At 59.0% G+C, this 26377-nt stretch overlaps 1 protein-coding gene across 4 annotated transcripts; it reads right to left on the reverse strand.

The window, feature by feature from the left end:
• Positions 1–4215: 4215 nt before the first annotated feature.
• SEMA4A (semaphorin 4A) lies at positions 4216–25580 on the reverse strand. Of its 4 annotated transcripts, none has more exons than XM_008264322.5 (15): positions 25445–25580; positions 19347–19517; positions 17998–18158; positions 17134–17205; positions 16808–16906; positions 16483–16588; positions 16040–16156; positions 15630–15754; positions 15323–15495; positions 14103–14253; positions 7443–7623; positions 6494–6612; positions 6239–6396; positions 5879–5979; positions 4216–5528 (listed from the first exon to the last, which is right to left on the reverse strand). In XM_008264322.5, exons 2-15 carry the CDS (start codon positions 19486–19488, stop codon positions 4936–4938), a joined length of 2298 nt encoding a protein of 765 aa, XP_008262544.1. In that variant the 5' UTR covers positions 19489–19517; positions 25445–25580; the 3' UTR covers positions 4216–4935. The 4 variants fall into 4 exon arrangements, with proteins under 4 accessions (XP_008262544.1, XP_008262543.1, XP_089155955.1 ...); XM_008264321.5 differs by lacking the exon at positions 25445–25580 and adding an exon at positions 23253–23353; XM_089299829.1 differs by lacking the exon at positions 25445–25580 and adding an exon at positions 23082–23156.
• Between the last annotated feature and the right edge of the window lie 797 nt (positions 25581–26377).

Genomic DNA, 26377 nt, shown 5'->3' on the forward strand with positions numbered 1-26377 from the left:
GGGAGGTGCCTTTTGAAGGGCTTGTGGGATAGGAGTTGTTCTTTCTGCTCACTAACTTGTCCCGTGGTCCTTTTTCCACACACTGCACCACCTGCCACCTGCCACCTGCCTTCCACCGTGGCTGTCACCAGAACTGCACCGCCTGAGGCAGGCCCCGTACCTTTGAACCTCTAAAACGGTGAGCAAACGCCTCTTCTCTACAAGTAACCTATGTCAGTATTGTGCTGCGATGCAAAGCTGACTAATACAGCGGCATCGCTCATGACAGTCAAAACATGGAGGCAACCCAAGTATCCACTGATGGATGGAGGGGAAAGCAAACTGTGGTCCATACATTCAGAAAAGCCAGGGGTGGGGAATGGGAGGAAGGGGGTGTATTAGGATTCTCCCGAGACTGAACCAATACGGTATAGATGGGTACAGATATAAATGTGGATATACGAGAAGGCGTTTATTAGAATGGACTCATGCAATTATGTAGGTCAACAAGTCCCCTAACAGGCCATCTGGAGACCAGGGGTGGGCATGGGAGTAGGGGACAGTCCTGTGGCATAGCAGGTTAAGCCGCTGCCTGCAACACTGGCATCCCATATAGGTACTGGTTCGATTCCCAGCAGCTCCACTTCTGATCCAGCTCCCTGTTAATGCGCCTGGGAAAGCAGCAGCAGATGGCCCAAGTGCTTGGGCCCCCGCATCCATGTGAGAGACCCGGAAGAAGCTCCTGGCTCCTGGCTTTTGTCTGGCCCAGCCCTGGCAGTAAAGGCCATTTGGGGAATGAATCAATGGATGGAGGCTACCTCTCTCGCTCGCTCGCTTGCTGGCTCACTCACTCTCTATTCCCCTATCACAATCCCTCTGCCTTTCAAGTAAATAAATAAATCATTTTTAAAATATGCCTACTCTGTGGCCAGTGCTGTGGTATAGTGGGTAAAACTACCGCCTGAAGTGCCGGCATCCCATATGGGTGTTGGTTTGAGTCCCAGCTGCTCCATTTCTCATCCAGCTCTCCGCTATGGCCTGGGAAAGCAGTGGAAGATGGTCCAAGTCCTTGGGCCCCTGCATCTGCAATGGAAACACAGAGGAAGTTCCAGGCTCCTGGCCTCAGACTGGTGCAGCTCCAGCCATTGTGGCCATTTAGGGGGTGAACCAGCAGATGGAAGACTTCTCTCCCTCTCACTCCCCCTCCCCCTTCCCTTCCCCCTCTCCCTCCTCCTCCCCCTCTCCCTCTCCCTCTCTGTTGCTCTGCCTTTCAAATAAATAAATGTCTTTTTTTAAAATACACCTAATCCAGCCAGTCTTCCACATGGTTTAGCTGTGCAGCACAGTGCTGTGTTGTGGGTCAGGAGTGTGCCCTGGGAGCTGTGGCTTCACTGACCTCAGCCAGCATCAGGAGAGGGGACTGTGTCACCTATCGCTGTCCAGGAAAAGATCAAAATGCAAAGTAGGGTTCTACTGAATGCACAGCACTTTCATGCCATCCTAAAGTCAGAAAACCATAACATTGCCAGTGGACCCATCGTAAGTCCGGGGTGTTCTGAAACTAGAGACGCCAAAAGGCTCTGGTGAAAACAGCACAGTCAACCGGATCTTTTTTTTTTTTTTTAACTAATTTATTTATTTGAAAGTCAGAGTTACACAGAAAGAAGAGAGGCAGAGAGAGAGAGAGAGAGAGAGAGGTTTTCCATCTGATGGTTCACTCTCCAATTGGCCACAACGGCCAGAGCTGTGCCGATCTGAAGCCAGGAGCCAGGAGCTTCTTCCGGGTCTCCCATGTGGGTGCAGGGGCCCAAGGATTTGGGCCATCTTCTACTGCTTTCCCAAGCCCTAGTAGAGAGCTGGATGGGAAGTGGAGCAGCCGGGATTCGAACCGGCACCCATTTGGGATGCCAGCACTGCAGCCAGTGCAGCTTTACCTGCTACGCCACAGCGCCGGCCCCTCATCTAGATCTTGACGAGATGTTTGCACACTCACATTTACCGCAGTGTTCTTCCCAACAGCCCAGAGGCAGAGACCACCTGCATGTCCCTCGGTGGGGGAAGGGATGGAGACAACGTGGTCTCTCTACACAGTGGAGTATTACTCGGCCTTAAAACAGAAGGCTGTGCTGACACTCCCGCCATACGGTGGCCTGGAGCACATTATGCCGGGTCACAAAAGGAAAACTGCTGTATGATCGCACTCGCGGGAGGTTTCTAGGTACTCACGTTGCAGAGCCAATGGGGCTCTGGGTGAAGGAGAACGGGCAGTTGTGTTATTGGATGGAACCGAGTTTTAGACTTGCAGGTTGAGGAAGTTCGGGAGCTCTGTTACACAACCACGGGAATCCAGCTAACCCTACGGAGCCGGACACTTAAAAATGACATGAATATCATAGTGTTTTTTTTTTTTTTATATAATAAATTAAAAAAAAAAAAACTCAAAGGGGCAGCGTCTGACCTGGGACACCTGCTGCCTGTGTTCAAGGCTCGGCTGCAGCGTGGATTCCAGCTTGCCACCAACGTACACCCTGGGGGCAGCAAGTGTTGGCTCCAGGTGGTTGCGTCCCTACCACCCAATGGAAAATCCTGCTCCTGGCTTCAGCCTGGCCCAGTCCCGGCTGCTGCAGGTATCTGAGGAGTGAACCAACAGTTGGGAGATCTCCGTCTGTCTCTGTCTCTCTGCCTCTCAAATTAAAAAAAAGACCAACACCGCGGCTCAATAGGCTAATCCTCCGCCTGCGGCGCGCCGGCATACCAGGTTCTAGTCCCGGTCGGGGCGCCGGATTCTGTCCTGGTTGCCCCTCTTCCAGGCCAGCTCTCTGCTGTGGCCCGGGAGTGCAGTGGAGGATGGCCCAAGTGCTTGGGCCCTGCACCCCATGGGAGACCAGGAGAAGCACCTGGCTCCTGGCTTCGGATCAGCACAGTGTGCCGGCCGCAGCACGCCGGCTGCAGCGGCCATTGGAGGGTGAACCAAAGGCAAAGGAAGACCTTTCTCTCTATCTCTCTCTCTCACTGTCCACTCTGCCTGTCAAAAAAAATTAAACACAAATATAAGCAGTGGGATGGGTGTTGTGGTACAGCTGGTTAATGTCTAAGTCACTTGGAACACCCAAATCCCAATCAGAGTGCCTGGTTTCTTCCTGGATACTCCTGGATATGCTTTTTTTTTTTTTTTTTTTTAAGATTTATTAATTTATTTGAAAGGCAGAGTTACAGAGAGGCAGAGAGACGAAGAGATCTTCCATCTGCTGGTTCACTCCCCAGTTGGCTGCAATGACTGGGGCTGGACCAGGCCGAAGCCAGGATCCAGGAGCTTCTTCCAGGTCTCCCATGTGGGTGCAGGGGCCCCAGGACTTGGGCCATACTCTGCTGCCTTTCCTAGTACATTAGCCGGGAGCTGGACCGGAAGTGGAGCAGCCGGGCTTCCAACCAGCACCCATATGGGATGCTGGCACTGCAGGCAAGGGCTTTAACTCTCTGTGCCACAGCACTGGCCCCCTTTCTGTTTGTTTGTTTTGTTTTAGGTGGTCATTGAGGTAGCAGAGTTTAATGACAAGAACACACCTGACAGACTGACAGACCAGGCAGGTGTCTCGGGCGAGAAGTGAGCTTTGCTTTGTTTCTCCCACAAAGAGCTGCCTGAGCACGTGGGTGGGTGAGCGAGGGAGCTTACAGGCAAGGGAGTGCTCAGATAACCTCACAAGCGGGCAGCGGCCTTGGAGGGGAGGGAGCATGCGCACGCTTGCTCTTGGCTGGAGGAGGGCTTTCACGGCAGCAGGGACAGCAGGTGGTGTGGACAGGTGGATGCGGCCTCACTCGTCACACCCAGGGCAGGGACGTGTGGCCAGGACGGGGGTGGCTGCACGGTGCCTCCGTACATTCATCTACCAAGAGCCGAAGGCAGCTGCCGCAGTGAGGAAGGAGTCACGAGAAGTGCGGGGAAGCTGGGGACAGCAAGTGTGGGCGCCGGTGACAGATGAGGTGTCAGCTGCCTGGCAGACACAGCTGAGGCTGATCAACACACGCCCCTCCCACAAAGTCGGAGGCCCCTGTAGCTCTGCCTGGCGCGGAGGGAGGGCTGTGGGGCTGTCTCTCCGTGGAGCAGCTGGCGGGGTGCAGGAAGAAGCCCCAGGAGCTCAGCCCTCCACCCCACTGGCACCCTGGGGTGCTGGCTCCCCTCGCACCCAAGCAGTCCTCCGCTGCAGCGCCCTGCTCCAAAGGAAACAGCACCCAGTGTGAGCTTTTGTCTTTTTAATAAAAAATAAACTGTCTGTGCCAAGCAGTTTTCTGAATCTCAAAACAAATAGAAGGGGACAGGAGAGAGGTCAAGGGATGACCGAATAAAGGCAAGAACAGGCTCAGATTGGCCCTGCCATTCTCACCCGGGGAGGAAGAGTCACAATCTGCCCCAACGGAAGCAAGAAGGAAGGTGGTCAGACTTCAAGACAGACTTCCTGGGCCTCAGCGGTGCATGGTTGGCGAAGGGAGCAGGCAGGGCAGCTCCCTGCAGAGCCCCAGGGACCCCTGCGCAAGGAGAATGTTGGTGTCCAAGGTGGCAGCTGGGTGCAGAGCGGAGGTTCGCGGAGAGGTGTGGAGATGTTTGGAGTTCATCACCTCCGGGTCCTGCGACCACTGGGTCTCTTAGGGTCTCCTGGAGCAGTGTTTCTAGGTGGCGCCCCCTGGAATGGCCAGGACTGAAAGATCTTCCCCAGGTGCTCCGGGCGTCGTGCAGGTGCAGGTCTGGGGAGCCCCCACGTGCTGGGTGGAAGGGAGTCCCATCAGGAAGGCAGGCTGGGTGCACAGCCCCCTGCGGGTGTTCCTGGCGGCACAGGTGGCAGGAGAAGGTGCTCTTTTGCATTACTCCCATCCTACTGGGGGCTGCCCTGCTCCGGGACCCCCCTCCCCCAGCAGCATGGCCAGGCGCCTGCCCTGTCTCACAGTCTCTGTGCCCAGAGGTTAAGCCACCTCGGGACCCAGGTGATTGTTGTCAGCGTCCACGTCACTGGCAGAGGTCCTTTGTTCCTTGGGGGGCTGCAGGTGCTGTTCCCTGCTCAGGGGGGCCTTCTCCCTGGGGGGCAGCATCTCACAGCCTTGCACTTTGCCCCGAGCCCGAAGCGCCCCCAGCGGGGAGGCGAGGAGGACAATGAGGGCTCCAGACAGCACCAAGGCAAGGAGGATGGTGACGACGAGAAAGTGGGGCCAGTAGGACCGCTGGTCAGCCAGCGCGGCCCTGCCGCTGACCCTGGTCAGCGGCACCTGCACACGCTCCCGGGGAATGCCGGTGAGTTCAGGGTCCAGCGCCAGGGGCTGGTCTTGGCTGTCCACCCAGTAGGAGACCACAGGGTATGAGAAGCCGTTCTCAGTGGCCATGCACTGGTAAAGGCCTCCAACTCCATCCCGGGGCATCAGCAGGAGGGAGCCATTGTAGACTGTGGAGGGGGTCTCCTGGATGGTGGCTGCGCCGTGACTCCAGTGGTAAGAGGCCAGGGCTGACAGGCGGGGGCAGGGGAGCTCCAGGATGGAGTTGGGGACGGCTAGGACTTCCTTAACTGCAGAGAAAGAACGTGGCAACAGGTGTGCGAGAGGAAGGGAGGAGGAAGACAGGGGACCCAACGCTCACCTCCGGCGCCACTGCAACTCCCCAAATCAATGCTCACCCCTTCTCTGGCTCCGGCCTGGACCCCACACTCACCTCCAGCCCATCTCACTCTAACTCAGCCTCAATCCTGAACGCCAGCTTGGCCCGCAGCTCAAAACTTACCCTTCCTCCCTACAGCCAAGCCCCAAATCCAACCCAACTCTGGGGCTGAGCTCTGGCCCCGCGGGAAGGCCCAGCCCTGCCCAGAAGTCCGTAGGCCCTTTGCTCTCCACCCCCAACCCAGCTCAGTCCCACACTCACTGATCTGTGGGCGGCTCTGGGGCCGGTGGCTCCTGCCCATGGGGCCATTGGTGCAGGCCCACCCTGGGTTCCCTCGCTTCATGTCCTGCTTCCAGGTGTTCCTGAGAGGGCAGGGGAGGCAAACACAGCCCTTGAAACAGACAAAAGTGGGCAGAGGAAGGAAGAAGGGAAGGAAGTGCAGGGGCAAGGGCTGGAGGCTGTGGGTGACCAGTGGGAATGGACCCCAGGACAGCCCGCACGGCTGGAGGAGCCCAGCAGTGACTGTGCCAGGAGCTCCTGGAGAGAGGACGGTAGCGGCAGAAGCTGGGCAGGAAGGGACCCGGCCGGCCACCTGCAGCTGCCACCAAGACTGGCACTCACAGGCTCGGGGCGGACAGGAAGCGGCACATTTGGGACTCGAGGTGCCAGGCGCAATGCGGGTCCCTGGCCAGGATACAGTCCACGCAGCTCTCGTAGACACTGCAGTTGGCACGGGGAACCCTCCAGACGCCTGCTGAGGAGCCCACGAACACTGCGTCCTGGGAGACAGAGGCAGAGCATCAGGAAGTCCCAGCAGACAGCCCCCACCCCTGGGTCCCCCAGGCAGCCCCGCCAGAAAGCCAGGTCTCTTCTCACCTGGGCGGGGACCAGCTGCAAGTTGCGAACAGGTTCCTGGCGAGGGAACAACTGGATCTCCTCCACCAGGTGGGCGCTGCTGTCCTCACTCACCACGGCCTTGTGCAGGGCGCCCGTGGCTGTGGTAGACAGAGCTCAGAGCATCTCCCTCCGCCCACACCTCCCCAGCTGGCAGCAGGCCCCGCCCCCGCCGGAAGCGTGTGCCAGACCACTCCTGTCCCTCCGCACTGTGCCGTGGCGATGGAGCTGTTCTCTTGTGAATGGCCTATAGTCCCTGGCCACTAACCTTCTAACAAACTAGAGCCCTGAAGAAGCCCACGCACAGCTGACACCGCGCCCAGTAACCGGGCTGGAAACAGAGCCTTGAGACGCAGCCCACCGGCCAGACCCCTTTTCTACAGCTCCCCCTGTGCCCTGGACTTCAGCCACTGCTCCCTCCACAACCTCACCTCCTCCTGAGCCCTGCGCCCAGCCACCTCTTCACCACCTCCCTGTCCACTGGATGCTCTAGGTCTTTCCTGCCTGCAGAAAGAGGATCCTGGCCCGACCCCACCCTCCCTGCAGGCACCGCCCCCTCCAGGCCTCTGCTCACACTTCCTGAAGGTGTCATCTCCACTACCCCGTGGGCAGCTCCTCTGAACCACTCACTCTTCACCCCTCTAACGTGGCTTCCCCAAAACCAGCAGCTCTTGCTAAGGCTACCTAAGACCTCCCTGTCTGTGGCCCCCACCCGCCGAGCTCAGAATGGGTGGGTACTGGGCTGTGTTGCTTTCCCACGGGGTTTTCAGAGCCCAACAGGGCACCAGGCACAGAGCAGGTGCTCAGCAGGCATGCGTTGCATGAGTGAATGAATGAATGAGTGAGTGAATGAACTCAGAGGATCTGCTCCTCCCCCAGGGGGCAGCTCCCCCTCTAGTCCTCAGGGGGATGTCCTGAAGCCCTTACTCACCGGTGCCCAGGTACAGGACCAGATGGCTGCGCCCCTCCAGATCCTGGGCCGTCTCCACTGCCAGCTGTGTGTACTCCACACCGGACTTCACCAGCAGGGGCACGCCCACCACTTGTCCATCCATCAGATAGTGGTCCTTGATGAAGGTCAAGGCTTTATCGGAGGAGGGGCCCACAGAGCACTGAAGGGGGAAGCAAGCAGATCAGGCTGGCGTCCCTGCTGGTGCTGGCCATCCTTCCGGGCAGGGAGCTGGCGCTCAGCCTCTGCAGCCGCTGGCTCTGAGCTGCAGCTTCTGCGCGTCTGGGGTCTCTGCCGTGGGGTGGGCACGTTCCCAACACCAGCAGGTGAAACGCACGAGGACACGCAAGGCAGTCAGCACAGGGCTGGGCCGGCGCTGAGTCACTCAGGAGCTGTGAACACTCGGGACGCCCTCCTCCTCTGCACCTGCACCCAGGATGGCTGGCAGCCGGCAGGAGGCACCGTGTGGGCAAGGGCTGCAGTCCCAGGCATAGCCCCGGACCTGGCACACAGTGGGTGCTCAATCAATGCTGGCTGAGTTGATGACTCAATGAAGGCTGTCACGGAGGAAGGAGGTGTAGCCAGCAGTGTTCCTGCTCAGCCTTTGCTGCGTGACTCTGGAGGGTCCTTTCTCCACTGTAGGCCTCCTTTTTTCTCACCCATCAAGTGAGGGGGCTGGACCGGCTGTTCCCTAAAGGCCCTGCCAAGCCGAGCGGGCTGTGGCTCCGGGACACCTGGGTCCCCATCTTCAGTCACGATCCTTGTCCTCTGTCACCCATGGGCTGGGTGCTTCGCCCAATGGCTTCACCTCTCTAAGCCCAAACTTCCCCATCCATAAAGCGAGGCTCAATGCCAAAAGGAACACATGCACCTAATCTCACATCCTCCCAAAGGGAGTTTTTAAAAGGCATAAACCTCCCGGGGTGGGGAGACCAGGAGAGAAGGCAAAAGCATGCACGTGTTTGAGCAGGGGGTGGGGGACATGGAAAGCCTGAAAAATCCTATCATCTGGCCCTGCCAAGGCGAGCGCAGGCAGGATTTGAAGCTCACTCCATCCACAGCAGGCTAATTCTTCACTGGATCATTTTGTGTGGCCGCGAATGATGTCGCAAACGTCCACATGGCCCTCGGCAGAACAAAGGTTCCCCAGCCCTGAACAAACGATGCAGACTTAGAGACAGAGGAGAGGCTCCTCCCGAGGCAGCCCCGGGGGACCTCCCTGAGCACCTGATTCACAAGGAAGAATTCCTAAAGTTTATGAATCAGCGGCTGTGCTACCCCTGGAAGTGGGGCTCGAGGGCAGGCTAAACAAGGAGGATTATGGGAAAGTCTAGGCAAGGACACAGATGCCCCCAAGCTCCACACGGCTGGGTGGCTGCCCCCCTCCCCAGCCTGGCCCAAGACATAGGTTTCTTCCCCACAGAGGGTGAAGCAGGGGGCCTTGGAGGCAGTGGGTTGAAATGCCAGGAGACAGCCAACAAGTGAGACTCTGTCCCCACACCCAACCCTCCTCTGTGGCTCCCACGTCAGGAGCCAGACCAGCACCCTCCAAGCAGGAAATGAAGCCAGTCCACCCTCGGTGCAGGCTTGGGGAGCCACGCTGGAGACCACAGAGAGGTGGGCAGATAGCCTCCATGTTCCTTACCTAAGCACACAGCCAGACTACCAGACACATGGGTAAAACCATGAACTTGAGATAAGGAAACAAACAAACGAAAAAAAACCTTTGAAAAAGAACAAACAAAAATTGGGAGGGAACCGTAATGATCTGAGAAGCAGAAAACTGCTGTCACCACTGTGTCCCAAGCAACAAAACAGCCGTGACACCATCCCAGCACACAGGCAGGCGTCTGGCACAGTGGTAAGGACTCCCACAACCCAGACCACAGTGCCTGGATTCAGGAACCAGCTCTGCTCCAACTTCCTGCTAATGGGCACCCTGAGGAGGTGGCAAGTAATGGCCCATGCAGGTGGCTCCTTGCCACCCCACATGGGAGACCCAGATGGAGTTTTGGCTCCTGGCTTCAGCCTGGCCCAATTCTGGCCATTGCAAGCATTTGGGGACTTGACCCACAGGTGTGAGCTCTATTTCTTTCTCCTTATCTCCCAAACAAATTAAGTAAAAAGGAACAGAATGCTACTAAAGAATAATCCTGAGTCCACAAAAAGAGGGCAGAAGGAAGAGCACATGACCACAACAAACCAAGTTTCATCCCAGACCAGATCTGAAACTGACCAACTCTCCAGAGGCAATCCCTGAACAAGAGACAGGAAGTCCAACAGCTGCACCACAGAAATGCAATCAGCAAGAGCTAGACTCTGGAGAACTCTGGATGGCGAGCCAAACCACAGGAGAAGGGGCCCGCCTGGCACCCGTATTGCAGTGACCATTCGAGTCCCAACTGCTCTGTTTCCGATCCAGTACCTGGGAAGACAGCAGAGGATGGCCCACCCACACGGAGACCCAGATAACTCCCCTGGCTGCTGGCTTCAGCTTGGCCTAGCCCCAGCTGCTGTGGTGATTTGGGGAGTGAACCAGCAGATGAAAGTCCTCTCTCTAACTGCCTTTCAAATAAGTAAATAAAATTTTTAAAAATATCACAGGAGGGGGCCAGGGCTGTGGCATAGTAGGTTAAGCCTCTGTCTGTGGTGCCAGCATCCCATATGGGTGCCGATTCATGTCTTGGCTGCTCCTCTTCCGAGACAGCTCTTTGCTCCTTGGAAGGCAGTAGAAGATGGCCCAAGTCCTTGGGCCCCTGCACCCACGTGGGAGACCCAGAAGCTCCTGTCTCCTGGCTTCGGATCAGCTCAGCTCCAGTCATTGTGGCCATTTGGAGAGTAAACTTGCGGATGGAAGACCTCTCTCTCTGTCTCTCCCTCTCTCTGTCTGTAAATCTACCTCTCAAATAAATTTTTTAAAATATCAGTGGATAAAAATAGAAAATGGAAAGGAAACATACAGATTAAAAGAGACTTAGGAGCTGGCGCTGTGGCATAGCAGGTAAAGCTACTGCCTGCAGTGCTGGCATCTCAAATGGGTGCTGGTTTGAGTCCTGGCTGCTCCACTTCCAATCCAGCTCCCTGCTAATGCGCCAGGGAAAGCAGCAGAGGATGGGCCAAGTGCTTGGGCCCCTGCACCCACGCGGGGGACCTGGATGGAGCTCCTGGCTTTGGCCTGGCCCGGCCCTGGCTGTTAAGGTCATTTGGGGAGCGAACCAGCAGATGGAAGATCTTTTTCTCTGTCTCTCCCCTTCTCTCTGTCACTCTGCTTTTCAACTAAACAGAATAAAGCTCTTTTAAAAGAGAAAGAACGTTGAAGGGCCAGCCTGGGAGGCCCTCCCGTCCTCTGGAAGTTGTTTCAAGCTCCCACAGGGCAGGGACTCAGGTCTGTCCTGCCCACTGCCGCAGTCCTGGCGCCGAGAACAGCAGCGCACGTCCTCAAGAAACACATGCTGAATCGGATGAAATCGTGTGGGGAAACTTCTTAGACTGAAAGAAGCAAAGGAGCGAACTGTCCATTCCTAAGTGCCCAGCACAATAAATGAAGAATTTCATCAAAGCACAACCGTGACACTTCAGAACCCCAGGGACAAAGGAAAGGCTTGAAAACATCTAGATTCAAAGGGTCAGGATCAAAACAGCATAGCACTGGCAGCCAGAAGCCAACAGATCAAGCTCTTTAAAACTGGAGGGAAAAGGATTTCTCTTTGAGAGGTACATGCAGCGAGCCACATGATCAAATAGAAAGTAGAATAAAGACAGTTTCAGATATGCAAGGTCGCAAATGTTTTTATCTGCCATGCATTCTTCTCCAAGAATCTATCAAGATCACCTCCACTGAAATGAGATCCTGGGCCGGTGCTGCAGTGCAGCGGGTTAAGCCTCCGCCTGCAATGCCAGCATCCCATGTGGGCGCTGGTTCAAATCCCTGTTGCCTCACTTCTGATCCAGCTCCCGGCTAATGCACCTGGGAAAGCAATAGAAGATGGCTCAGGTGCTTGGGCCCCTGCACCCACGTGGGAGACCTGGAAGGAGCTCCTGGCTCCCGCCATTGGATTGGTCCAGCCCTGGCTGTTACAGTCATCTAGTGGATGGAAGATCTCTCTGTCTCTCTCTCTCTCTCTCTCTCTCTGTATTTCTGACTTTCAAATAAATAAATAAAAATTTTTAAAAACCAAGATCATATTTTTTGAAAAGAGGAAGCCGTGGAACACAAGAAACACGAGTACGTCACAGGCAGGAGGCAGAGGGATTCTCCAGGTGACATGCAAGGGAGATTCCAGACGGCAGCTGCTCCAGATGTGGACGGCGCCAGCCTGGACAGGAGCTGAGACCGTTGGCACAGCAGAGGGGCCTATCTTCAGAAGACACTCAGATAAATCAGCATGAGTTTGAGGTTCAATTAAAGATAAGAGCTTAGGAAACAAAATAAGCAAAAAATAATGAAGATAATTACTAACCCCAGGGAAAAGAGAAATTATGCAAAGAGGTAAAGTAACCATGGCTTACTACCTGGCTCAGCTGCAAATAATCAGAGTTATCATATTGAGATAGATCCAGCCAAGATGCCTGTATAACCACGGCAGGACACCGCTGGAGGGGGCAGCGCTGGATTGGTGAGCCAACTTTAGAAGCCACTGGAACCGGATCTGTGGTGCTTGCTGGTTCCTAGGGTGTAGGCATCAAGCCATCTATGTCATGTCACCGAACACAAACTTGGGAAGAGATGTGAACAAACAGTGCTTGCCAGCTGCTTCAAGTTGATTCTTTTTTTTTAAGTTTTATTTATTTATTTGAAAGTTAGAATTAGAGAGAAAGAGACAGAAAGAGATCATTCATCCACTGGTTCACTTCCCAGATGGCCGCAACAGCCAGGGCTGAGCTAGGCTGAAGCCAGGAACTCCATCTGGGTCTCCCACAAGGGTGGCAGGGCTCTGAGCACTTGAGGAACCCTCTGCTGCTTTCCCAGGCCATTAGCAGGGAGCTGGTTTGGAAGTGGAGCAGCCGGGACTCGAACAGGTGCCTATATGGGATGCTAGGGTCACAAGCGGAGGGTCTACCTGGTACACCAGAGCACCAGTCCCTCAAGCTGTTCTAACACACCACTGAGTGAGGGTGAGAGCGGGGAAACCAGGTTAAATCCTCACCTTCCAGAATGGGAATTCAGCACTCTCTGAAAGTGGAACGAGGAATAGCAACGAGGGCCAGCGTCGTGGCACAGCCAGTTAAGCTGAGGCCTGTGACAACGGCAACCCCAGGAGAGCCGGTTCAAAGCAGCTCCTCCACTTCCGATCCAACTCCCCGCTGATGTGCCTGGGAAAGCAGTAGTTGACGACTTAAGTGCTTGGGCCCCTGCCACCCTTGTGAGAGACCCGGATGGAAAAGATCAGCTGAAAGGCTGAAGGAGGAGAGGAAGTGGGGATGCTGCTGGTAATCAACTCTGTAGATGTCGGTGATCCTTTAACTCATGTACGTATATGATGGATCAGCAACAAGATGGTGGCACGTGATGTTTTGTTTAAAAAAATTCATAGAGGCCGGCGCCGCGGCTCACTAGGCTAATCCTCCGCTTGCGGCACTGGCACCCCGGGTTCTAGTCCCAGTCGGGGCGCCGGATTCTGTCCCGGTTGCCCCTCTTCCAGGCCAGCTCTCTGCTGTGGCCAGGGAGTGCAGTGGAGGATGGCCCAAGTGCTTGGGCCCTGCACCCCATGGGAGACCAGGAGAAGCACCTGGCTCCTGGCTTCGGATCAGTGTGGTGCGCGGGCCGCAGCATGCCGGCCGCATCGGCCATTGGAGGGTGAACCAACGGCAAGGGAAGACCTTTCTTTCTGTCTCTCTCTCTCTCACTGTCCACTCTGCCTGTCAAAAAAAAAAAAAATTCACAGAAACGTGTACCATGAAAAAATTACTCATGGATTTCAATTTTTTTGCACCAAAATAAATTTATCTTCTTTATGTTTATTTATGTTCTTCTACTTGAAAGACAGACCAACAGAGAGAAAAAGAGAGAGAGGGCTCTTCCATTACTCCCCAAATATCCACAACAGTCAGGGCAAGGCCAGGCTAAAGCCAGGAGCCTGAAACTCCATCCGGGTCTCTCACAAGGGTGGCAGGGGCCAAAGCACTTGAGTCATCACCTACTCCCTCCCAGGATACACTAGCAGGAAGCTGGATTAGAAGCCAAGTAGTCAGGATTCAAACCTGCACTCCAATAGGGGACACAGGCTCCCCAGGCAGCAGCTTAACCCACGGTACCACAAGCTCAGCCCTAAACACAGCTTTAAAATCATCTCCCAAGAACTTTTTGAAGTACCCTCATCTATAAGTCTGACAAAGGAAAAAAGGTTAATAAGAATGCAGGGGAAGACGCCTAAGACAGTACTTCTGCACTTGACACACATCCATGTCCCCTTAGTGCCTCAGCGATAAACCCTATTATTTGGGGTGCACTTACCCTCGGGGGAAGGCGGCCCTGGCACCTGCTCTGTAAGACGCTATGGGACACCTGCAGAACGTGGGCAGCAGGAGCAGGTGCACGTGTGAGCAGACGGCGGGGAGCGCTGGCACGCGTTGGGCACTTGCTGTGCCATCACGTTTCTGTGGCAGTGTGGGGGCAGTGCTCAGTCTGGGGGTGGTACTTACGCTGCCTGGCCGGGGGGTGATGGAAGGGCCCCGGTACGTAGTCCAGCGTGAAGTTTCTTTGTTCAACTCCTTGTACGTTCCCTTGAAGACCCACTCAATGTCCCTGAGCGAGAAGGCACAAACTGCAGAACTCTTGGTCCCACCGACCTGCCTGGAGACAAGCACAGCGGCTCACTGGCTGTGGTCTCCTCTGCCACACCAGTCAGGACCCCCTCCAAGGCCCTGCCCCGCCCCAGTGGGAAACCCCAGGAGGGCAGGAGTGTGGAGGCTGGGCCACCCCTGGCTGCCTCTCCTTCTCCTTGCTGCGTGGATTACGGAGAGCCACGGAGTTTCCCTAATTCTCGTGCAGGGCCTGGCTCGAGGCCTATCTTGGGATCTGAAGTGTGATTATCCTTAATGAGACTTGATTGGGGCACAGGTCCTGGGGCGGCTCTGCCTGCCCAGCCTGGTGGGGCCGTGCTCACGGGAGGGGCAGTGTACCCGCCCCCAGGCTGGCTCCACAGGAGGCCCTTCTCCTTGGGGGTCCCTTGGCCTCAGAGAACCCACCGGTGCCTGCCTACCAGACCAGCTCTACTTCCTGAGCCCTGCTCTGTGGAGACCGATTTGCTCTCGCCCTTCGTGAACCCGACTATTGCACACACCAGGTGCTCAGGTCTGGAGCCTGTGGCTCTCTGACCCCACGTAGACCAGACACCTTCGGTAAGGGACAGTCAGCAGGAACTAAAGGACTGTGTGGTACCTTGGGCAAGTCAGTTAACTCTTTCCAGTCTAGCAAGCAATGATCGGGTTTTTATCTTACCACACTGATGGTATTTTCCCTCTTTGCCCTGGCCCTTAGGCAGCTCAGGTGGCTGGCATACAAACATAACACATCCTATGAGAAGCCTTTGCAATGCATTGACCCCACCCCTGACTTTTAGCGTTCTCCCTTTATTCCCATTGCCGGCTCTGCTTGTTGACTTTGAAGCTTGCCTCTCCTAAATTGCCTCCCTTTCTTTTCGGAACCAGGCAGGACATACGCTAGTCCGACACCCTCAGAGCTGTCTTTGTCCCATGAACACGAAGGACTTGAGTCCAATTCCTGGGAGGTAGCGACGACCAAACGCTTTCTGATTGGAAACGCAGGTATACGCTCGCTCGGCCGCAGCGATCCTGCACCAGGGCTTCCTGGGGCCGCAGACCCCGAGTCCAGGCCCCCACTCTCCGGCCCGGCTGCTCACCACTGGGAGGTGAAAACTGCGAGGACGCGGGCTGCGGCGGGAGGGTCGGCGGGCAGCAGGACCGCGTGGCGGATGATGTTGAAGGGCAGCTGCCCGGGCTGGGCGCACAACAGCTGGGCCTTCAGGAAGGTGGTCCACTTCTTCTGAAGCAGTTTTTCGCCGCCGACGTCGTTCTGCCCACGGGAGGGGGCGGAGTCAAGGGCAGCCCCGCCCCCCGGGGAGGGGGACGCAGTCCTGCCAATGCCGCCAGCCCACAGGCTCTCCCGCCGCCCAGCTCTGGCCAGCCCCACTGAGCCGCAATGCACACCTTGCAGACTTGAGCCACCCGGGAGGTGTGCAGCTTCTCGAAGAAGTCAAACTCACTGGCTGTCTCCTCGAAGAAGAAGTAGACGACCTGAGTGGACGGGATGGCAGCCACGAAGGAGGCATCCGCTGCAGGCAGGGGGCAGCGGACCGGTTAGGGACCTGCAGGCCCGGGGCTCCCCTCGGGGAAAACCAAGACACAGGCTGCCTCGGCCCCCACAGCTCCAGGTGGGTTGGTGATGGGCGTGCAAGGGCGGGTGGGACTTGGGCTTCTTCCCTGCTGTCCCCCCTCTCCGGCCCCCACGAGGAATGTGTGTTCCTCAACAGTTGAGTGAGTCACAGCAAATCTCGGGGCCAGGTGTCCAGGGCTCAGGGGAGGGGCCGGGCCGTGCTGGCCTGGGGCCGGGTGCTTACAGTGCAGCCAGCAGAGGAAGGTGTCTGTCTTGAGGACCGGCTGGGATCCCAGGGTGCGCATCAGGACAGGCTGATTGCCCAGGAAGTTGTTCATGGTGCCCGAATAGAGCGTGCCATCTAGGAGAGGGGCGGGCAGGAGGGCGTCTCAGCAGGTGGAGGCCTGCCTAGGACCAGCCCCCTTCATTCCTTCTGCACACCCCCACGCGGGGCACCCTGCTAAGGGCCTCGTTCTCCCTCTGAAACCGTCCCTGTCCCCTTCCTTGCAGCAGTCTGAGCAGGAGCTGGTGGCTGGGTGCCGCATCGCCCTCTGAGCTTGTGCTTGGAGGCTGCGGGCCTCCCTTTGTGTGTCCCCGGGCCTTCCAGAGACTCTGCCACCTCCCATGACCCACAGGGTGCCCTGGAGGATGGGCATCGTGGGGCGGATCCGGAAGCCTGACACTCACCCACCAAAACAGCGGTGTGCTTGTGGGCGGGGCTGAAGGGGCTCTGGCCTTTCCCCTCCACGACCTTGTCCTCAGAGATGGGCAGCAGGAAGGAGTCTTGGAGTTCCTGGAGGGGGGTAGAGGCTGGGGGCCCAGAACGCCAGGGTCTCACCTCTGGGAAGTGAGGGGCAGAGGGAGGAGGGAAAGGGACGGCGAGGGCACCTGGTCTGGGGCCAGGAAGCTCTCGGGAGTCCCTGAGTTTGGGTCCCCAGGGACCAGAGTTCCCTGAGCCGCAGAGGATGGGCTGGGGTAGATGTACGCGGCAGTGCTGGGCGCCATCACTCACAAGGAAGGTGCAGGCGGGGCTGAAGGCGAAGGTGCCGCAGGCATAGAGGTGGGTATCATTCAAAGAGACCAGGACGCGGATGAAGTTGAAACACTGTGTCTGGGAGAGACGGGGAACTCAGGCCAACAGGCCACTCGCCCCAAACTCCTGGGCGCCCAGAGCTTCCCCCATCACTTCCTAGTGGGGAGAAGCCCAGAGCAGTGCTGGGTAGTCCCTGCCATCTACACAATGCCACCTGGGGATCACCACGCATGCAAGTGCCCAACCTGAGGGCAGTGGGTGATGGCCTGGGCCTGCCCAGAGCCCCCAGACCCGCCTCCACTCACCTCGACTACCTCCCTGTTGGGCGTCTTACGGGCGCACTCACTCTTCTTCCCGTCGCTGGCTGGCCAGTGAATCTGGAGTGGAGAATTGAAAAGGAGAGGGGAAGGGAAAGGAGGCTGTGCCAGGTTCCCGCTGAGCCCCGCCAGCCCCTTCCCCGCCCAGGCTGTGAACCCCAGACAGCCTGGTGACCCCAGGACAGGCTGCGGGGCAGCGGTGAAAACAGCGTATTCTGATGGTCCCGAGGCCCATTGGGACACAGCTCCTAAGGGATCCGACAGAACTGGCTTTGGATCTAGGCTTAGCCACTCCGAGACTCAGCTAGGCTGCAGGCATGAGCACCTCCCCTCACGCACCGCAGCGGTTTTCACACGGCACATTTGCGGGGGAGGTAGCTAGAGACCTGGGTCCCGGGGTCACACCTTCGAGAAGCTACTGTTTCTGCCAGCGCCCAGTGTGCAGGTGGCCAACGACCCCAGGGGAAGGGACACGAACGCTGCAGCGGATGGGCGCTGCCAGCTCTGTCCCTCTCCCTGTCTCCCTCACATGGCCCTGCTGGCAGGGCAGGGTTAACACCGTGGCTTCTGTACTTTCTACCAGTGGGTGGATAGCGGGTTATTGGTGCCCTTTGACTCCGTGTTTATCTCCTAGGTCAATGATTCCTTATCAGCTGTTGGCCATTCCCAGTACTCAACCACGGAACAGTGAGGCAGCTCGGGTACCTCCTGCCTGTTCCATTGTCGAGTTCCAGGCACCAAGAATCACTGATGGTGACTCCTTGGAGGCCACAGCGCTGGGCTGCTGTTCGCACACAGGCAGCCCAGGCACAGGGCGGCAGCTGGCCCCCTCCCTCGCGCCGGTCTCCTCACCATGTTCTTCAGCCTTGGGACTTCTGGGTCCTGGATATTCAAGGCCAGAATGGCCTCTCGGGCCCCGACGTACAGAGTGCCTCCATCTCCACTCAAAAGCAGAGTGTCAAAATCCTGGAGGCCCTTTTGGTGGAAGAAGCCAAGCGCCCTGCGTCTGTCCCCTGTTGAGAGGTGGTGAGAAGGAGACAGTGATAAGGAGTTGGTGGGCAGGTGGCAGATTCCTGAGATGGGGGGAAGTGGGGCCAGGGTAGGTGACGGCCCAGGGAACGTTGCAACGGTGCTGCACTAGACAAGGACCTCTCGGGCCCCGCTGGCAGGATGGGCGGGGGGATCCACAGGCTGAGAGACAGACAGGAAGGTGTTGGCAGCCGCAAGCAGGAAAGCTAAAAGCAGACAACGGCTATGTGTCACGGCGGCTGTGGGTTTCAGGGTCCTCTGACCACCCCCGGCCCCACCTCCACTTCCTTCCCCTCTCTCATCGCAGGAAATTTCCACCACCCGAGCCACCATGAGCAGAAAGGCAGCGTCTTCTTCCAGGGGACCCTGTAGCCAGGGAGGTGAGCCTCTGCATCCCCCAGGCATGGGGCGGCAGCCGGGGTGGGAGGAGCTCCTCGGCTCAGCCCTCGCTGGCACGCTGGCAGGCGCTTCGGCCACCTGTTAGCTCGTTAGGCGCAGGGAATCTTAGGGCCAAAGGAGGAGCTGGGAATAAGGAGCAGAAGGTGCTGGAAGGGCTGGCCTCTCCACCAATGGCTGACCTGCATTGTCCAGGCTGGCTGGTGTGACAGTCCCTGCTGTGCCCAAGGGACCCTGCTCTCCAGCTCCAACTCCTTCCTGCTTCCCCCCCAACCCCTGCCCAAGCTGTAGGCGAGAGGACCAGCCGCCAACAGCCTTGGAAAAAACCCAGCCAAGTGCCCACATGCTCCGGGGCCCACACCCCAGCAGGGCCATCCTGAGTGCCCACTCCTGGAGCCCACGGTGCTGGCCGTGCAACGGCCCGACGTGATCTGCGTGGTTGGCAAAGGCCTGGCTTGCCCGGAGTTCCCATGGCCACTGTAGGCTTTGGGGCACCTGGGGGTGTGAAAGCAGTTAGGGGTTTGAGCTGCTCAGCTTGGTGACAGTGACACTGAAGGAGAGAAAGAAAAGTCACCAGCTTTGGAGAACTCGAGGGTGCCGTGCCCCTGGATCCCTGGTCCCTTGCTTCCAGCTCCCTCTTAAGACAGTCTCCTCTGGGTTTGAGTTTCTGCTCTTGACCTCTCTCTCTCTATCTGCATCTCTGTTTCCCCCTCACTCAGGTTCCCTCCCCCAACCCATGTGGCCATCGCCACACCTCCTGGCCATGGGCCACTGACCTGCCTGGTACTTGACCCTGGGAATGGGCCCCTGGCCGCCACTCCCCGCCGTCGTCATTGTCGTCGTCGTGGACAGGAGCAGTTGGAAGAGGAAAAGGCCCAGGAGGCTGCAGGGGGCCGGGCCCGGGGCCGGGAGGGCCATGTTCAGCCAGAGGCCGTCAGCTGATGGTTCTGAGAAACCAAGCGCAGGGCATTTTCTGAGCACACAGTTCTTACCACATCTCGCTGGGCGGCCAATTGGAGAACCTCAGGCAGCAGAAGTGTGTGCTGGGGTGGGGCGGGGGGAGCGCCAGGGGAGGGGACAGTTCCCTCTCTGCGAGGGCTTGCAGAGTGTCACTTCCATTCCCCTGGCCGCCGCCAGCCTGACTTTCCCCGGTGTCCTCTGGACCACAGCTGCTGCTCTGTCTCTACCGGAACTTCTCTGTTGGTGCCCTCCTTCCCTTCCCTATGGCCTCCTGTGGCCCAGAGCCCAGACCGTGGCCCCGACCCCCTGCAAAGGTCGTCCTGGGCAGGGGCGTCCTGGGGAGCAGCTTCCTGTCCTCCAAGCATCACTCCTGTCACTCTCCCACCTGCTGGCACCTGGCACTTCATGCTCCCCCCACCCAGGCAACCCAGGAGGGCCGGCCGGGCCTGGGGCAGCCTGCTCTGTGGGTTCTCTCTGCCCCTGAGCAGCTCAGGGTCTCTGACACTTGGGCCTGCCGGTGCCTCTTCCTCCAGGGAGGCCACAGGAGTTCCTCCAGCATTTCCGGGGCAGTGCCTGTGCCAGGGTGGCCGGCTGGCTCCCCAGGCTGCACACTCTTTCCCCAAGACCACCAACACCAAGCCACCCGCCTCACCTCACCTACCCTGAGCCGGCAACCTTGGGAAATCCTGGTGTCCAGGCTTCGGGGCAGGGGTGCCATCCAAGAGCAAGAAGGAGGGGGTTCCCAGGCCCCAGGGGCAGGGGACAGAAGGCTCAGCCTGGCTGGAATGGGAGTGCGGCCCTCCAGGTGCCCATCGCGCCCGAGCCGGCACTGGGAGCTCTGGGCCAGGGAAACCAGAATTTCCACCTCTCGAGTTGTGACAGATCCTGGCTTGGGCGGAAGTCGGTGGATTGGGAGGGGAAAACAAAACGAGGCTCACCCGCCTCCCAGCAGACGGCACACCTCTTCCTCCCGCCCTCCCCTCGCCCCAGTCTATCCAGAAAGCCCGGGCCCTCTGTCCTGTCCCACCCAGACTCGCTGTGCATTCTCTTGCTCAAGACCAGGGACATGACATCGTCTTTCACTTTCCTCTTTTCACTTGACGCAAGGTGGGGTCTCTCCACTCCTACCTACTGGGAATTCCCTGCGGTGGTCTAACCTTCAAACCTCCTACTTTCAGCAGGGCCATAATCTTAAAAAAAAAAAAAAAAAAAAAAAGGAACGGTCACATTTGGTTCTTCTCCATAACTTTGCAGAGGAAGTCCCTCCTGTAGTCAGGACTCTTGGAGTGGCCTCAGGCAGGGGGGAATCCTAGGAAACTTCTCATCTGAGTGCATGCCTCCTGGAATCCACTCCTGGGGCACCCAGCCCCCTCCCCCCGGCTGGTTGGTGGCTGCTCCTTCCTCCCCAAAGGCTCCAGGGGAAGCCTCATAACGCAGGGTTAATGAGGCATCGGGGCCCCGGGCTCCAGGCCCTGTAAAGTGGGTGGTGTCGGCCTACTCAGCGGGGCCAACTGACTGGGTGCTGCAGAGCACAGACCTCCCAGGGCTGGCTCGACCCCATCCTCCCCACACTCACTCCATCCAGCAGGAAGTGCTTCCTATGCCATGACCTCCAGCCCCCCACCCCCCGCCCCAGCCCCAGCCACCAAGGCCAATGGGCACAGCCCAGCTACTCCTTGGAAGAATCCCGGTCCCAGCTCCTTCCTTCTTGCCCTCTGTTCCCATTCCCCGGGGACTGGTGTCTCAGACAGAGCCCTCCTGGCAACAGTGGGGGGTAGCGGGTGTGGGGTAAGCTGTCCCCAGACCCTCCTGGAGGGCTCTGAGAAGCTAGAGACCCCGCCTTCTGGGACTCCCCAGCCCCCAGCTCAGATCTGGGAGCCGCCCTGGCCCAGTCTCTCGGTGCGAACAGATTGACTTCTCTGATCACAGGGAGGGTTCCTGATAGGGGAAGGGAGGCGTCCCAGCCTCGGCTGCCAGCCTCTTGGAACGGACTCAAGGCCCTGCTCCCAGTTCCTCCTCCTGAGCCCCGGAATTCTCCCCGCCTCCCAGCGTCCTCTCCCCCGGCCCCTCCAGCCAGCAGGATTAGCCCACCCTTTCAGGCTTAGTGGTGCCAACAACTCTGGCAGGTAGGCACCACCACAGGCCCATTTTACAGATAAGGAAAGTGAAGTCCTTGGGAGGTTCCACAGTGAGAAGCCACGCTGAATGCAGATCTGCCTGGGCCAATCCTTCAGTCTCCAAAGTCCTACCTCTCGCTCTAGTCCAGGGAACTCAGCTCTGAGCCACTGGGATGGAGAATCATGGAGGGGGCAGGCTCTGTCTCCTCTAGACTGGGAAATAATACCTCCCTGACTCCTGAGCCAGGGGGAACAGAAACCTCCCTGCAGAAAGGCCGAGGGATGTGATCCCGCCTCACAGGGTCTGCTGGTCAAGTTCTCCAGAAAAGCCACGTGGGGAGGAAGGGCGCCTGCCCCCGCTGTGTGCCCCCGGCGGGGTGGGGTGGGGGGTGCGGAGCCTCCGGACTCAGATCCAGAGCCTCACTGCCGCCTCCTCCTCAGAGCTGGCGCAGCCCACAGCCCGGGGCTGGCTTCACAGGTGCGTGACCTGTGCCTTACCCAAGCCCACGCTCGCTTCGCCGCTCTGCTGTGGCCCTCTTGTAAGGCTGAGTAATTTGAAAACGAGGTGCCCTGCATTTTCATTTCTGCACTGGGCCCCACAGCGTCCAGGAAGTCGGGAGCTGGCAGGGTCCACCGCCTCCCTGGCTGTACAAATGAGGAAACCAAGGCCAAGGAAGGGAAGAGCCTTGGCTGGGGTTGGCAGTAGGTCAGGTGGGGGGCAGGGGCGGAGGGCTCAGATGGCCGGGGACCATGCCATCCTATAGTCCCAGTCCGGGGCTTCCCCAGCCCATTTCCTCTCAGGCCCTGGAGCCTGGGGACTCCCGATGACAGAGCCCCGGCTTCAACCTCCCTCTGCCACACTCCAGCTCTCCCCACTACCACCACCGACACTGCCGACACTGCCCACCGGGACCCCGTGGAGCAGTAGCCTGGCCTTGCCCCAGCGGAGAGCTGTGGGTGTCAGGGTGCAGGTGGGAGGCCAGGCAGAGCGGTTGCCTCCCACCTCTACCCCCACGCTTCCTCGCCACCTCCACCAACCCCAGGGCGCAGCTCGCCCCAGCCCCTGCAGAGCCGGGATGCCTCACTGAGGGACTGGAGCAGGAAGAAGCCACTCGGGGGCTTCAGCGATGACCTGGCAGCTCCAGCTTCCCCTCCGCCGCCTCCTCCCGTGTGCAGCCTCAGGGCAGCCTGGGGAAGAGCCCAGCCTGGGGAGCCTCGCCTGCTGGCTCCCCCTCCGCAGCCCCGCCAGCCCTGCCCCTCTGCTGCCCTCTTTTTAGGAGCACGAGCAAGCGGAACCCACTTGCATGTAGGCAGTGCCTACTGTGTGCAGACACCAGGGCTGCCCCAAGCCTTGCACACCCCCAGTTTCTCCCGCCTCCGCTGGGCGCCAATCTTCCTGCCTCCCGCCCAGCCCGAGCCCCTCTCACCCCTTACCCAGTGGCTCCTCGGCCCCCTCCTGTAGTCTGACTGGTGCGGGAAGGCTGCGCTGAGTACCGCACACAATGGCCTGACCCCTCTGCCTGCCCCCTCCTCGGGGCACAGCCCGCGCCAGACAATGGCCCGCCCCCTCCCTTCAGAACTGTCTGTCAGCCCTCGCTCCCTTACCTGCAGCTCGGGGACAGGACGCGGCCACTGCCGCAGCTCTGATGCACTCCCCCTGGAGTGCCTGGTGTGCCGGTCTCCCAGTGCCTCCGTCCCTGCCACACCCCCACCCCCATCCCCAACCCCATCCCGCCTCACTGGTCCTTCGTCACCATGGCGACCGCATCTCTAAGTGGGAGGGACTAGAATCTCCCCATATTCTTCCTCCTCCTCTTCCTCCCCCTCCCCGTGCCCCGCTGTGCCCCACCTTCTGTGGCTCCAGGGTCCACATGTGTGGAGGGCGAGGGGCTCCGGCTGTGGGGAGGTCCCCGGTCAGCTCCCCTGCAGGCGAGCCCCGCCGTGCAGATGTTCCCCCAGCTGCGTTCACAGAGCCAGCTGGGGCCGACCGCCCTGGGCAGCCACTTTGCCCGCCTTTCCCTCTTCCCTGGAATTTGTGCTTCTGTAGGAGAGACACACCTGCATGCCACACTGGCCCTGTGCAAATGAACACATAAAGGTCTGTGAAAGCAAACCAGGGCACGGGGTCTCCATTAGGAAGCCCGAGAGGCCCTCTTTGATTAAAATCACCGTGACTTCCAGGCGAGGGGTTCACGGCCAGGTTCAGGTTCAGGTCCTGCCTTCTCTTCCTAAGCCACCTAACACGGTGGCTCCTCCAGAACCTTCTTTCGCTAACACCCCCTGAGACCTACTGGCAGGGAAAGGTTTGTGCTGTGAGAGGAGGGACTGAGGGCAGACTTCAGAAAGGACTTTCCGAAAGTCAAGACCAGCTAAAGCGAGAAGCAAGACTGCACTGGCTTCTTCCTTTGGGCAGGAGGAGAGGCAGGCGGTGCTTGGGTGGGAACTCTGGAGCTGGGACTTGCGTCCTTCTGCAGCCCTGATCCTAAGCAGCCCGATCACGAGAGCACCCTTCCGTCCCTGCTGGGCCTCGACTCCTTCCTGTAAAGTGAGGAGTTGAGAGACACCTCCTCCAGGCTGGCCTCCCTCAGCTTCCAGGGGAAGAGAGAAAGGCCCCATGCGGGAAGGAGCAAGGGCCTGGCTCCCGGGCCTGGCTACCTGTGAGTTGCTGTGTGACCCCAGGCAGGGCGCTTGCCCTCTCTGACTAGCAAAGGCAAGACACTGGCTTCTCAGACTACCTGGGAGCAGCTCGGCTCCTCTGCAGACTTGCTAGTATTTTTAGGGAGACGGAAGTGAGGGCGCTGGTGCTGGCCCAGGGAAGAGGCCTTTGTAGGCCAGTTCTGGTTCCCTTTTAGGTCCAGGTTGGGGTGGTGGGAGAGCATTTCCCCCTGGAGAGGGGCGAGGGGGGCAAGGCCTGTGCGAAAGCAGAAGTGGACTCAGAAGGGTGGCCGCCACCCCCATCCCCACGCGGGTTCCTGACACCCCATCCTCGCGGCCCCTGAGCTCCTGGGGCTCGGGACTCACAGGGCGTTGGTCTGCTCAGGCTCCTCTCCCCGAGACTGGGACAGAGCGGGGCAGGGGTGGGGGGTTGGGGGGAGACTATTTGGCACCCAGATGGCAGCGTCTAGAGGGAACTGAACTTGCCTCGGGAGGAAGAAGGTTGAACCGCAGAAGATTGCACCCCATGCCCCGGGGGGTGTCCCTGCGTCCCCGCCTCCCCCTAACACTGTGTCCCTTTAGGGGAATGGGCCCAGGCCGTGTGGCAGAATCGGAGGAGGTCACACTTGGAAACTAATGCAAGGGAATGGAGGCGCTCTCAGCTCTGCCCTGGCTCCGCTTCAGTCCAAGCCGCCAGCCAGGCCTCAGCGGCCTTTCCTGGCCGTGACATTGGAAGTCAACTTACAGAAGGGAGCTAAGTTGTCCCGGTGAGACAGCAGGGTAAGCCCCAGGTGGTGGCCTTGGCCGCAGCTAGAAACTTGCTGTGGTGGCCTGGCCACCTCTCCCCTTTCCAGTTCTCTGGGGTGGAGCAGCAGGGGGCCTGCCTGCAGCAGGCGGTGCCCAGCACTGCTTTCCCTCGCCTCAGTTTCCCCACCAGACACCTGCGGACACCTGCGGATTGGCCCCCCCAGATCCCTGATGCGGCTCGTCCCCCAGCTTGAGGCTGGAGACCACCCCCACTCGTTCGCTGCCAATGCTGGCAGACGTAGCCCACGTCCACACGGACCCAGGAATCTGGGGTCCCACCCTCCACCCCACCCCAGGGATCGCAGCCCCACTCCTCCACCACCTTCCAGCCTTACCCCCAGCCCAGCAGTGGCGAGACCCTAACCCAGGCGTCCAGGGCTTCCGCAGAGTCTGCAGCGGGCAGGGGGCGGAGCAGGGGCGGGCATGAGAAGGGAGGGGTGGGGGCCCTGACTGCCCCCTCCAGTGCCCCAGTTCCCAGGCAGTTCTTAAAGGGACCAGGAAGAATTAGCCGGAGGCAGCTTAAGGAGGTGAGCATGGAGCACACAGGAGGTGGTGGAGAGAGGATTGGTTTTGCCAGGGGCGGGTGAGCCAGTGGGGGGCCGACACCCACCCACGTGCCTGCCTGGTCTTCCCCTCGTCCCTTGAGCCAGGAAGGCTGGCCACCAGCTTCTGACGACCAGCTCCTCAGATCCGGACCCCCCATTCCCCTTGGGCCCATGCCCACCTCCTCCCCTCCCCCATATTCCTGCCACCCCCGTCTCCGGTGAGAGCTGCCAGCTGGCACTGACTGGTGCAAGGCACGGGGATTCAGCCCAAGAGCGCGAGGGCCTGAGGCCTGGCCCCGGAGTTGGGGGGGGAGGGGAGACCAGGCTGGGGGGGAACGGAGCGGGAGGCCCCTGCCCCTCCCAGTTGCCTTCCTAACCTTGCTTTCCCTGCCCCTCTGGGGGCAGAATCAGGGGGTCCGCACCTCCTACTCCCCCGATGAGTTCTGGGGCCTGTGACGTGGAAAGGAAGGGGACTGGAGAGTTACTGGCTGTGGGGCAGGGGGCTGGGGCAGATGACAGGGAAGGGGAGGGACACAGAAATGGAAACGGAAAGAGAGCAGACAGACAGACAGCAGGAAGCTTCCCCTCTGCCGTCACTCCTCTGCTCAGACTCCCCCCTGGCTCCCCAGTGCTCGCGGACTTAACCTCAAGCTCCCGGTGTGGGAAGTTCTACCCCAGTCCACCAGGACCTGGTCTCTCTCCAAGTCTCTGTTCACCTTTGCT

Source organism: Oryctolagus cuniculus, chromosome 7, assembly GCF_051225735.1.
Source record: "Oryctolagus cuniculus isolate XC-2025 breed Fujian yellow rabbit chromosome 7, ASM5122573v1, whole genome shotgun sequence".
In the NCBI taxonomy this organism is placed as follows: domain Eukaryota; kingdom Metazoa; phylum Chordata; class Mammalia; order Lagomorpha; family Leporidae; genus Oryctolagus; species Oryctolagus cuniculus.

Coding starts and splice junctions, on each gene's coding strand:
- SEMA4A (XM_008264322.5), bottom strand. CDS start 19,488: ATGGCCCTCCCGGCCCCGGGCCCGGCCCCCTGCAGCCTCCTGGGCCTT. Junction 14,254..15,322: donor GCAGTTTTCACCTCCCAGTG/GTGAGCAGCCGG, acceptor GCTTGTCTCCAG/GCAGGTCGGTGGGACCAAGA. Junction 5,980..6,238: donor TTCCTGTCCGCCCCGAGCCT/GTGAGTGCCAGT, acceptor CTGCCCTCTCAG/GAACACCTGGAAGCAGGACA.